Genomic DNA, 13,269 nt, shown 5'->3' on the forward strand with positions numbered 1-13,269 from the left:
GTTGGCATCATCACGCGGTTTGATCGCCCTATATAATCGAAGGCAAATACAAATGGAGTATCAGATTATCATTTACACGGTCATTCTCTAAGAATACAAGCTTCCGATGCACTTCGACTAATTGGATGGTCAAGTTACATTACATCCCCACTGACCTAAGGAGTACAAAAGAAATATACTGATGCAAAGCGAGGTCAATGGTACAACTGATATTGTACAAATAACCTGTAGAAAATTACTGACCCACTAGGAATTGCAAGTCATCAGTAGTGCAGTGATCCCACGGATGGGATCCCATTCATGCTATTTCTGGTTTCCTTCTGGCTCATATAATCATCGCAGCTATTGCCGCTGCTGGGAAGCCTATGCAGTGGAGCAGAATTAGGAAGGTCAATGCCCTCCTTTCCCATCTGCTGCACTTCAAGGGGAGACAGTATCTTGATATACCAGACATTGTTTACAAACTCCCTGCAGAAAGCAACAAAAAAATACCAGCTTGTCAAACATATACGGTTGTGGTTTATATCGTTGGATGAGAACAGTTCATATTGCCAAGTTAAACATGCTGCATAGCAATTAACAAGGATTACCAACCAGTAAAATTCTGGAAAAGCCCTGGAACTTTTCTCGTATTGCATGCAGGTATTCCAATTAATTAACTATAAGCCACTGAAAATGTGAACACAGACGAGTACTAGTGCACTGATTGTGCTAATAGGTTGCATAATAATACCCGTTTTGGGTTCAGGAGAACAGCAAGATCAAATCAGTAGACCTCTTAATGAGTGAAGCATCTTACTAAAATATTCCCACGAAATTTGGATATATTGAATACATTCAAATTTGTATAATTGAGACAGAAACAGAACAGATGGAACCAGGAGGAGGGGATATCATGCTTCCTTTAGTTTGGTTTAATCATTTTGTGAGCCAAACCATTCACATCAATTTGGAAAAAGGATAAAATAGAACATATCTGTGTGGTGCATTTCTTTAACAGTTTATGCACTTTGAGCCATTCAGCTAACTAAACAAAGTATACCCATCTCATATATCCATGCATGTGCGTGTGTTTGTTTTTGTGTGTGTGCGTGTGAGAGAGAGAGAGAGAGACCGACAGACAAAAAATAGTCCAGGGAATCAGGAAGTTGACAAAAAATAGATTCTAGTAACATCCACCGCGAATTTCACAAACTTGGAATGGACAATTCTACAAAGAAGATAAGAAGCAAGAAAGTACATGGCACCAATGAAACTACAGAATATATCCCCATACATAAGAAGCTCCTAAATTCATGGTTGAAACTTGGTGAGCCTCATTAAATCAAATAACAAGAAACTTTATACAAAAGACAGTTCTCAAACATGGCTCACACATAACCACCATCCCATTGGTTAAATTCTTCTCCTGTTTTCTGAAAGAAACCAAAACTGCTAGTGCTGGTTTCATTCAATTCAATTCATGTCAAAGTTAGTAAAGGCTAGTTAGTCCCTCTTTTCTTGCTAGGCAACTATGTTCTGCTTGCATACCAACCTAAATGCCTAAGTACTAAATTACTATAGATAAAACAGTATTCATAACAAATCTAACATTTCAAATTGGCAGAATGCTAAAATGGGGTCCCTCTAAAGGTATCACAAGCATGTAGACCATTTTTCAAAGACTACAACATTAGAGAATCACCAATACAAGTACAAAATAATTAAGATGCTCATGTGTACACAAGGCAACATTATTTCAGCAAAAAAAAGAAAAATTGCTAGAAACTAATGAGTGCTTACTGCCAAGGGTCATCACCGAGGAGAAGAACATCGTTCTCTCGGTCAACAAATACAAGCTGCCAGCCTGATCTCTGAGGGTCCTCCAACAGGCCTTCAAGGCCAAACATGCGAGCCAGTTCACTCCGCAGCTCATGGTAGCTGCTAAATTTGGAGATATCAAGCGATCGTCCGAAGGACCCTGATTTGTGAACCTGTCGAAGTAGACTACCATCACAAAATACTCAACAGTAAAAAGAATATCTTACTGCTCCACTCATAAAAGAATTTATGGATATAATGAACCAAATTCAAAGGATCATCTACCAAGTCACAAGTGCAGGATCTCAAACACAGAATCAAAGAAGTCAAGTTTTCAGCTTATGCTCCTGATAACTGACAGATTAAAATGCAAGACATACGAAAATTTGGACCAATATACTTGCCGGCTTAACAAGCTTACCTTCACAAAGGTTTTAGTTGGTGGGTTTGCTTGGTCCACGTTTTCAGCGGACTGCATGAAGACTGATTCATCCATACAACTTGAGGTGGTCATGTCTGAACTAAGTGGCAAATCAGTGCCCAAAGCACTTGTATATGTAGAGGTAGCAAATGGTACAGAAAATGATTCGCTTTCACCACTACCATTTATAAGATGTGAAATCCCATTTTGCAGCATAAGGGAGGAGTCACTATTAATTCCAAACAAACCATTGTTCTGAGAATCAGTCATTCCTTTAAATTGCGCAAATTCTCTACCTGAAACAGGAGGCAATAAAGTGGAAAGGTCAGAGACCTTAGAATCAGGTGTTGACATGTTGTCTGCCCGGGCTGCCACGGACTGAGTAGCTCGAGAAGAGAGCTGAGAGTCCAGTGCAATTCTCTTTGATGAAGAGCAAGGAGAGGCTAGAGAGTAGACGCCATGCACGTTGAGTAGGTGAGATGCTCCATCACTGGAAAATGAATTAAGAAGACTCTGCATTGAAGAACTATTAGTGCTTGTTACATGATTGATATCAGAGAAGGTCTGCTGCTGGCATGTTGAACCCAAGGCCTGCAAAGGTGAAAATTGGGATTGGGTAACAGACTCTATTGTAGAGAAGTTTGAGACGTTCTTCGAGATTTGTTGCTGCTGCTGAATTTGTGCATGCAATTGTTGTGAGGGCTGAACTTGCTGCTGCAAATCACAAGAGAGATGACGCTGCAACTGTTGCTGTAAAAGCTGAGCCTGAGCAATTACCTGGTCTTCTGGAAAGCTTTGGATAAAATTTTGCTGAGACTGAGATTGCTGCAACATCTGACTCTGAACAAGTGAAGCAGATCCACTGGAGGTATTCTGTGAAAATGGCAGAAGGGACTGATTTGCAACCTTGGAAGGATCAAAATTTCTTGTTTCTTGGAGTGCAGCAGCTGTCATTGCTTGATAGATATCCGGCTGCAAACCAAGCACAGAAGCATCAAGCCGTGGCTGCATCCAGGGCGTAGCACCAAATCCTTGAAAATTTAGTGACTGAATCCCCTGACCACCAATATCACCTCGAAGCCATGAAAGTTGGGCATTTATGTTCATATCACTGCTGTTGAGGCCTGATAATGAAATATCAAAAGGATCAGAATCAAAGACTTATGCCCAAAATGAATCTGCATATATTGCAAAACTAGATTATGTCAAACTACATGTTAGGAACTAAAGCCAACCTGGTAAGGAGGGTAATCCTGACGGCCATGGTCGTTTTAGTCTAAGGGAGAATGGAGAAGGATACATAGGGAAAGTAGTCAATGGTTCAATCTCCCACAAGGAAACTCTAGGCTGCCTCTCCCCTGCTGTTGATTCATCCCATCCAACCTGCATAAGCAGAAGAACATGTCAGATATCAGGTTCAACATTATTCATCACAATATACAAAAATGCTGCTCTAGATAAAGGAAAAGAAATTGTTTGCTTTACATATTGTGTAGAAATAAGAATGAGCTGCTGTCTGATTGACTTATGCCACATCAAGGGAGATTGACTCCGACATTAAAGACACTGACGTACAAGCCACAGAAGAGGCAGCTAGACAAAGGAGTTATGTATTATACTGTATATGGTTGAAATTAATGGAAATTGTATTCATGCGATCATCAGGACCATTCTTCAAGCTTAATAACAATTGCTTAGAGAATCTGTGATTTTGCCAATTTCATATGGAACTGACAAAGCAAGTTATAAACTAGTAAAGTTTGCTTTAACTTTTATACAAAACACATATTGAAGGGACAAACATTATTTCTTGCTTAGCAAATATAGAAGATGATGACAGATTAATCAGACAAATGAGTTGAATGTCTTGCGTGATTGTCTAACAGAATCCCCTTTGATAGCTGGTGAAAGGAACAAAAGTTTGGGCTGTTGGTAGAGGGGAAGCACTGTTTACTTGAAGTCACCCTTCCAAACCTGGGAACCTTTTGGCTAATTATAGTGCAAAACCAATAAAGTTTTTGGAGAGAAAGTGCACTTAGACATCATGACCACACTACAACAGTTATCTATTACCAACCAGACACAAGCCCCAGCTGTCCCTCTCCTACCCCAAAGACGAAAGATCAGAACAAAAAAGCTAAAATAACAAAGAGAGACAATGTTTTGAACATTAGTTACTTGAGCATATATAAACACCAGTATAAGTCTAATTTACACAGGCATCCCTCTCCATGATCACTCTTAATAACTCGTTACAAACCTTCACAGATCGCCAATGTGAATTTGGCCAGCGAACAGGATCTAGATCACTAATGCCAGTAATTGTTCCCATGTATCTGCATTGAACAGGATATAACATGTTAGAACAGTTCATATCATATGCTGCGGCATGCAAGTTAATTTGCCTGACAATGGGAGTTTATGAGTACCCCATCCTTTATCAAAATTAATTACATGGTGACCATATTCAGTCACAAACATGTGCCCAAAAGATCTTATATTTTTTAAACAAAAACTGTATGTAAATCCATCCTTTCTCAAGCCTGGATATTTAAAAAGAAAAAAAAAGCTTAAATTTAGAAGAGATCACAATCTTGGTCTACAACAAGACTTCAAAAGCAAAGCAAATTAGCAACATAAAAGCAGCACAAAACACTCATTAGAACCAACAAAAGACTGTCCTGCATGATGTTCTACTCAGGAAAACCATCATTTCGACAACAACCATACTGCTCATACAATCTCCATCAACCCTACTCAATTGCAGAGAGGGAAAAAAAAAAGTCAATGCTGCCAAATTCCCTTCCTTTGAAAGTTAAAAAGCAGCTAAGATGGTCAGGGCTTAAGCAAAGAAAATTTTCCACACTTTGCCATTTCAATAGGAAGGTGGAACCAAGAGAGAGAACACTAATATGTTGTCATGGATTCAACCCCAGAAGAAAATTTGAAATCACAGGCACTGGATGTTTCCAAAGCATGGTACAGTTTGAGCTGCCCTAAATTTTGCGATTCCATTAACCAAAACAGGTTGCATGACATCCATTTCCCCTAATCATGTAGCAAATATCAATACTAACTTTTGATTCCCCAGTAGCTTGTTTTATACATTCAAAAAGTAAGCACAAAAGCAACTTGAACAAGCAAATTAATGGAAGATGGTCATTGAAATTTGAGTTAAAACAAATCACTTGCCAAACTCCAATTCCCAATTTATCCTTCTCTCTACATGATTGTAATAATTGTAGCACCTATCATGTTCCTGCGCTTCCTTAGCATGTGAAAGGTAAAAGCACTATTTCCCACATAGAATGAAGGCCTACCTACGAACACTTGATTCTTCTGTTTCAAATAGCATCCGAAAGCGCATGCCAACTGAAACCCTTGTATGATATACAGCCTTAGCATATTTGGCTAAAGGTATAACGAATTCTGATGGACTAGCCCTGAATATACAACAAGATTGTCAGATACTTTCCCTCTCCATTAACATAAAATGTATATGCGGGGAGCACAGAAGGGGGCAAGTATGCACAGAATCTTACCTAGGATTGTAGAATATAGTAAAGCGGGTATTGGTTGCAGCAGCATGAGCTGCAGCAGCAAGAAGACCTATGTGCATGCTATCACTTGATAATACTGACGAAGGCATGACAGTTTGTGGGCGGCTAGCACGCCTAATCCCCAGAAGCAACTGATTATTTTCATTCCTGGGAAAAAGATTAAAACTTGATCATCAAGTTGATAATGCATCACAAATCCAGAAAAGGAATGGCAGAAATTGCTGCATTATTTTTCCCAGTTAAGCACCTGTTAAGACAAACAGTTTCCTCAAAAAGGCAAAGAAAATGCATGCTTTAGGCTTGAATTCAACAAGCCTTGAGATGGATTTACTTATGAACCATCTCAAGCGGAGACCTAGGATCAAAGTTTAGGTTCTGTTTCTGTAGCTTAAACGAATCAGATTGTTCTATGTAAAAATAGCAACTAATAAGGATAATACTGCAAATAAGGATTATGTTCCTGTATGGACCATATCTTAAGAATTTAACTGTAACTTTACGAAAGTATATCTTGTAAAAAATGAGATTTGTTCCCAAGCAAGTATACTGTCAAATCAAAATCGCTATTAAACTTAACTTCCTGCAGAACTTCAGCTGGATTTAATCCAGAGCATAATTTGTACAGCTTAAGCATATTTCATAGCAGCCCTAGTTGCTTATCTAAACATTAATGCAAAACCCAGGTCCCAAAAAAGACGTAAGGCCTTTGTCAATGACCCAAAGATCCTTGATAAGCATAGTCAATGCACAAAAGTTCAAATACAAAGTTGGCTACATGCTAGGAAATGAAAGAGGAAAAACACCACTTCCCTCCCCAACACCAAGTATTCACCAGCTGAATGAATTATACAGGGGTACAAGATACACATTTCATAGATTAAGAGAGTCAGATGAAAAACACAACTTTGACGTTAACCAGCAGATTGTAGATTGACTTACCAGATAAAAATTACAGAGTCACCAGCAATAAGCCTCTTTGCACTTACAAACACACTCCAACCTGTTGTAAGCAGATGCCTCTTTGGCTGGCCTGCAAATCAGAAAACGGGAGTGAGCAACTGAAAAATATTCAGCATTTAAATCGCCCTATCCAAAGCAATTCCACAAGTGTTCATGACTAGTAACATTGAAGTGTAACTATGATTCCTGCATATCCATGTAATGACTGTAACATGCACTGTTTTATTTTAGATCAGACTACATGATCCAGCTCATCACCAATAGTGGGAAACAAATCTATAGAACTTAGCTTGGAGAGACATCCATAGTCAACCCACATAACTGTCACTCATAGACAGTGAGATAATGTTTGAAAGTTTATCAACCTGGGAATTAAACTAAAATTAAATGAATAAGGTCGCTGCATCCTAACTTATTCTTTGTATTTCATAATATATACATGAGAGCACTTCTATTGAGAGGAGTTATTAAATACATATGTAAGATGAAGACTCCAAGGTCCTGCCACTTCCAGTAGTCACAATTTGTTTATCACAGTTCACAGCTGTAAATTGATCAGACTTCAAGTCTCTACAAGGCATACATGGCATTGAGATATTTTCACCTAATGAATAGTACACATGAAATATGTAAACCAAAAGGAAGTACAATGCTTCTGGATACAAAGACCTTGAAAGCAAGGAGTTTATCTTGGAAACTTCTCATCATAAAAGATGAAAGCAATGGAAGAGAAGAACAACTTTCAGCTTTTTAATCCATGGAGGAATTTTAACCATGATTAAAGGCCCAATGGTGGTGCACAATTCACAACATTGAAAAGGCTAATGGTGGACCTCATCATATTCAGACTCAACTTTTAGATACATTTCCACGCAGTCAAAGAAAGAGAAGTATTTTGATTCATCAGCTATACAGATAGTCACTGAGAGTTGGAAGCTTCACCAAACTTTCAGGTTCCAACTTAGAATTCTATATTAACTCAACTGGATGAATAATCAATCCAGACTTCAAAATTTACTGATGACTGAATATTGGTATGGCTAAGGGACTGGAGATGGATATAGGTATTATAGCAAAATTATCAGGATAAGAAAGCTTTCAAGGTTCCAAATGTTAATCAAGCACTAACACGTGCAGTAATATAACTCACAAGCAACTAGCAGCATATTGGTCAAGCAGCCACTAAGGATCAAATCATAACCAGAATGACACATTAGGGAACGGCAATGAAGATGCGGTATTATGAGAACATCTTAGCTTGTAACAAAAAGCAAAAAGTCGAGCTAAATGGCATATGTGTACGATGCAGCAAATCCAGAGCAGGGAAGAGAAGCGGATAAAAAAGCAAACAAATTAAGTATGAGACCAGATAGCCTCAGAAATCTGGAAGGAGACAAGCAAAGGAATGTCAAAGAAAAATTTAAGATGCAGATGGCCTTAAACTAGACAAGGAAAGTTTGCTATAGATGAGTGCTAACTGTTCAGTTTCCTTCTTTTAACCAAGTTTCTCTTTTGTTTTGTGAAAGAAAGAAGACAATAGTTCGGAATTATAATGTAAACTGAAAGGCAAGGCAACGGTTGCAGCAATTATGAATTATCTATGTCAATGTCTATGAACTTTAGATCTAACTTCAGCTTTGCCAAAATATAACTCAATTATTCACAAGACTAAGCATTACTGCATGTATGTAAGATAATCAAACAATTTATGTTGCAGGAAACAAAAATGGAAATCATCATGTTCAAAAACATTCATGCACAAGTCAATACAAGAAATTCAAAGCCCTGACAAAAAGTAGGCTTTGACCTAGTTTGACTATGTCCTACATCACTAAGTGAAAGTGTCTCACAATTCTCAGTCATTGCAAGCACGTATAAGTATGCCATGAAATTTACTCTTTATCAGGGTTTGTTGGAAAAAAAAACTCACCACGAAAGATATGCCGAAATTTCCATTCATTGCCATGAAGATCTTTTGCAATCAACTCTTGAGCTGGAGGCTGCAGAGTATAATCCTGAAGTATATATTCATAAAAGGATGAAGTGAACCAAAGCCACAACTAGCCACGTGTCATAACTAATAAACCAAGAACAGGCAGTGGAGTTATACTAATGTGACCTACAAGAGTAGGAAAAACTTTTTCTGCAGCTCGACGAGGAACAGAAAATCCACCATGAGTACTCGTGTCACTTGCAGTCAGTGTTTTACAGAAGTAGTTAGTTGGCTGCTTGCTTGCAGTGCCAAGTTCAGCAGGTAGTAGACAAACATCTTTTTGCTCTTGCTACAAATACAATTGCAAGGAACCTTAAAATGAAATACATGGTTCAACAGGCAAAAGGAGGCAAACAAAAATATGGCAAATGGACATACTGCACTTAGCGGCTGCAGGGTCATCTGAGCATATACTTCATCAGTTTCCACATCAGCCTGAAAGTACAAATATTCCAATTATAATAACTTTGGCCTAAATATAAGGTCAGGAAAAACAATCAAATTCAAAAAGACAGAGATTAAGTAAGCATACATACATGCATGGTCAGATTGTGAAGCTGACATATGAGCTGTGCTGGCAAGCCAGGATAGTTAGGGATGTGAGCATCTACCTCCTTGTTGGTTGAGGCAGCAACCTGTTAAAATAAAAGAATGAGGACCAAAATTAAAATAAAATAAAACAAGACAAGATTTACCACAAAATTAATCTGGACAAAAAAATTCTAAATGCTTCACTACAAATTTGCTAGAGGGACAACTTCTCACCCTACTACTTTATCAATTATGAAAAACATTTTGTTCAAGAAATGCCACTGAAGTTCTTGACCAAGCAGACAATATTGAACAGAGTCAGTTGATAAAATTCATCTCAAACACTGGTGACCAGCAATTGTACTTTTCCTTATGCAATTAACTAATTTACTTTTATCTCTTAGCTGAAAACATGTTTGTTCTCTTGGTGAAGGAGGAAACTGCAACAAGTCATAAATTTCAAAAGAACTAACATTCAATAATGGCATCTTAAAAGGAGTAGAAGAGCAAGACATCCGGCTGACTTCATCGGACCAAAACAAGACGCAGTCAAACAAAGTCATCTGCATCCAGTCTTTGAGGAAAGTAATATGTTAACTTAGCACCATTGAAGAGGCCTACTAGAATGGAAGTGCAAGTATACGAAATTCATGTATATCGCAATTTACAACAGAAAATCGATTTCTTCATACAATTCCACAAAAAGAGGTTACCAATTCATAATGCGCTAACACCTAAAATGCATTCACAAAAGCCAGGGTACGGCAGATTTACCTGCTCACTATGACCTTGAGGAAAATACACTACTCGGCTTCCCACAGCTGGAAGGGACACCAACGGGCCAGCACAAGCATGCCATAGCTCTGAATTCAAGCACTTCTTCTCCCCTGTAGCCCATGAAATCATGGTTCACCAAAGAGTCAAAAATTTGCCAAACAACAACTCAAACCAGAATTTTCTTAAACAGAATTAACTATTTTAACTCAGAGAATATGTATGCAAAATTGCAAACCAAACAAAGGAAATGATATGGAACCATTACCTTCCTCTGGCTGAGGAGGAGTACTCAACCCTGGAGTAGATAACCTCATTGCAGAATAACCAAAACCCACCTAATAAAAACACTACCCTTTTCCAGAAAAAAAAACCCCCCAAAAAAAGTTCCAAAAATAATAATAATAAGAAAACCGAGGTACTAGCAACAGAAGCTAAAAAATACTCCTTTTACCTCCCACCCCCCCCCACCCTCCAGAGAAACACCCAACCAAACACAAGATATACATAGTATTACAACAACCAGTACTAATCACTCATCCAAACCCACTCCAGCAACCAATCACTCCCATTTCCAGCTCCCTTAAGCTCATCCCACAAGCTTCCAGATCTTCCAAAATGCCAAAACAATGAAAACCCAGAAATTATTTTACCCCAAAAAGTAAAAGAAAACCCCCAAATCTACTCTCCAACCCTTTTAGCACAAACCCAAAAATGGGAACTTTCTGGTTCACAAATCCAGCAGATCTCAAAGCTTCCCTGCTACAGTTTGAAACCCTAAATAGATTTCACAAAGAGAGAAACAGAAACCAAGACAGGGTAGAAGAAGCGCAAGCAGATGAAAAAAAATAGTAGTCCAGCAGTACTTTTGCGGTAGCAGTACTAAATACTACTACTACTTTCCTACCACTAACTAATGAGTAATGAGTAGTAGCTTTTTCTGAGCTTTCTTGGGAGTAATAGTGGAATACTACCGGATTGTAGCTGTAGCAGTAGCAGTAGCAGTAGCAGTAGCAGTAGCAGTAGATCCCTAGCTCCCCCTGCTAGCTGGTTTTGCCTTTATTTTAGTACTAATAAAATTTTTTGTTGTATTATATGTTGGGTTGTTAGTACTTAGTAGTGTATTTTTGTAGTAGTAGTAGAAGAGTAGTAGTACTCCTTTATATTTTTTAATACAGTTGGGACTAGTAATCTAGTGAGTTATTCAAGTGATTAATAAGGGAAGCATATTCAAGTAAGATTTCTTTAATAAAAAAAAAAGAAAGTAAGATTGCTTTAATTGTATGATTATCCAGGTGAAGAGCATTTAACACTTGTGAGCTTCCAAGTAGTGCATCTAGTTGATGTATTTTTTTTCTTTAATTTAGTTTACTAATTATTAATGAGTTCATCTAACGAGTGGTCAGTCATGAAATTCAAGTAGTATTAATTTTTAGAAAAAAAAAATAACACCGAGTTTGGAAAGTGTGTAAATATAAGAGAGAATAGTAATTGTAAATCCATATATTCACATGTTAAGTTTCATATGTTAAAGTGTATTAATGAGTGATCAATGACAATACTTTAAAAAGCTACTACTTTTTGTGTTTATAGACCTATTTAATTATTATAAATATTTGAAAGTAAATAAAAATTTGTTATATCTGAATTAAGTCCATCAAACTAGTTTTTTTTTTAAGGATTTTACATCCAACATCTTTTGTTGAATTACAGTTGACTGTATTTAACTTCTCAATGCTAGGTTAAGATTAATCCTAAATTTTTTTCAAGTTTTTTTTTTTTTTGGAAAAAGAAATTCACAATGGTTTTCATACACGAATTTTCTCTTCTCATTTGCCCATATCAAATTTTGTTTGATAACTATGACGAATTTATTATTGGGTGACATTAAAATCGAATCCAATGTCTTTGCAATTGCAAGGACACTGAGTGTTCAATTTAAATTGTACTACATCACCTTAGTCCAATTTGAATATCACAATTGCAAGTGCACAGAGTGCTCAAAATATGGTAATGCTCGTGAGGATGTATAATAATGCTCTCGCAATAATGATTATCACGAAGATCATCATTTTGGTCTCCATATCAAAATAAAATTGCAATGTTTTCTTACCAAAAAAAAAACTTAACTTTGTCCTTGACTTTAGAAATTTCAATCAATTTGATATTGAACTTTTTTTTTTTAAGTATTGAAGTTGTGCAATCAGCCAATCGCAGCTAAAATAAGTACACCATATGATATGTACAATTTTTGTAAGCCTGCCTCTTCAAGTTTATGTAATGGTTTTCTAAATTTTTGGTCTCACCTATGCACTTTTAATTGTAGGTGGATAAGCATAAATTGTATGTAGAAAAAGTGTATTCTCGAAAATATGCAAAGTTTTCACTTTTCACTCTTCATTGTCTATGTGAATAAATCTATCCCCTAATTTTTCATTTATTTTTCCTAATATGATACAATAAACTTAGCCAACCCCATATCGAATTTGACTCATCATGTTAAATAAACATATTACATAAAGATGAGATATATACTCTTAGTAGCATTAATAATATGATGAGAAAAGTTAAAAGTGAGATTCACATGTATAATGCAAAGTCAAATATATCTTTTTTTGGAAAAATAAGCAAATTATGGTTCAGGGCCAAAATGCCTAAAGTGTAGTGGAAAGTTTTTGAAATGCAACCTAATTCATATGGACACACAATTTTTTTATATATTCCAAAAACATCTTCAAAAATATTCTAAATACACATAATTTCAAGTACACATAACAAAAATATAAAACAATATATAAAAATAAAATAAACCTTACCACTTATTTCTTCTCCCACCTATCACCACCATCTACACATACCGCCATTGCCACCATCCTTCCCCTCCTGCACCACCGCCGCCGCTTCTCTTCCCTCCCTCTTCCTTTCCCTCTCCTTCCCCCTCCCCATCCTCTCTTTCCCTCCTTCTCTCGCAAGCCCTCTTCCTTTCCTTCCTTCTCATTTGGTCACGACGAAATTTGATCACGGTAAAAAGGGAGAGGAAGAGGATTGTCGGGAAAAGGAAGGAAGAAAAGGAAGGAGGAGGAGGAAAGAGAAGAGGGAGAAGCAGGAAAAAGAAATGATACGAAAGAGAAATGATACGAAAGTAAAAGAGGTAAGAGAGAGGAGGAGGAGGGTGGCAGCGAATGTGGCTAGTGGTGGTTGGTTGTTATGGTAAAAATATTTAAAATCAC

At 37.2% G+C, this 13,269-nt stretch overlaps 1 protein-coding gene across 6 annotated transcripts; it reads right to left on the minus strand.

Moving 5' to 3' along the window:
- Position 1: 1 nt before the first annotated feature.
- Positions 2-13,210, minus strand: LOC113691068 (auxin response factor 6). 6 transcript variants are annotated; one of them, XM_072050398.1, is made up of 15 exons: positions 12,856-13,210; positions 10,308-10,798; positions 10,040-10,152; positions 9,271-9,369; positions 9,113-9,169; positions 8,865-9,023; positions 8,672-8,756; positions 6,721-6,811; positions 5,764-5,928; positions 5,542-5,664; positions 4,482-4,557; positions 3,457-3,604; positions 2,222-3,345; positions 1,783-1,973; positions 2-468 (listed from the first exon to the last, which is right to left on the minus strand). In XM_072050398.1, the coding sequence occupies exons 2-15, from the start codon at positions 10,354-10,356 to the stop codon at positions 264-266; spliced, it is 2,685 nt and encodes an 894-aa protein (XP_071906499.1). In that variant the 5' UTR covers positions 10,357-10,798; positions 12,856-13,210; the 3' UTR covers positions 2-263. The 6 variants fall into 6 exon arrangements, with proteins under 6 accessions (XP_071906499.1, XP_071906498.1, XP_027065055.1 ...); XM_072050397.1 differs by having other exon boundaries at positions 10,308-10,801; XM_027209254.2 differs by lacking the exon at positions 12,856-13,210 and having other exon boundaries at positions 2-28; positions 244-468; positions 10,308-11,656.
- Positions 13,211-13,269: the final 59 nt, after the last annotated feature.

The sequence above is a fragment of the Coffea arabica genome, chromosome 5c (assembly GCF_036785885.1).
Source record: "Coffea arabica cultivar ET-39 chromosome 5c, Coffea Arabica ET-39 HiFi, whole genome shotgun sequence".
Taxonomy (NCBI): domain Eukaryota; kingdom Viridiplantae; phylum Streptophyta; class Magnoliopsida; order Gentianales; family Rubiaceae; genus Coffea; species Coffea arabica.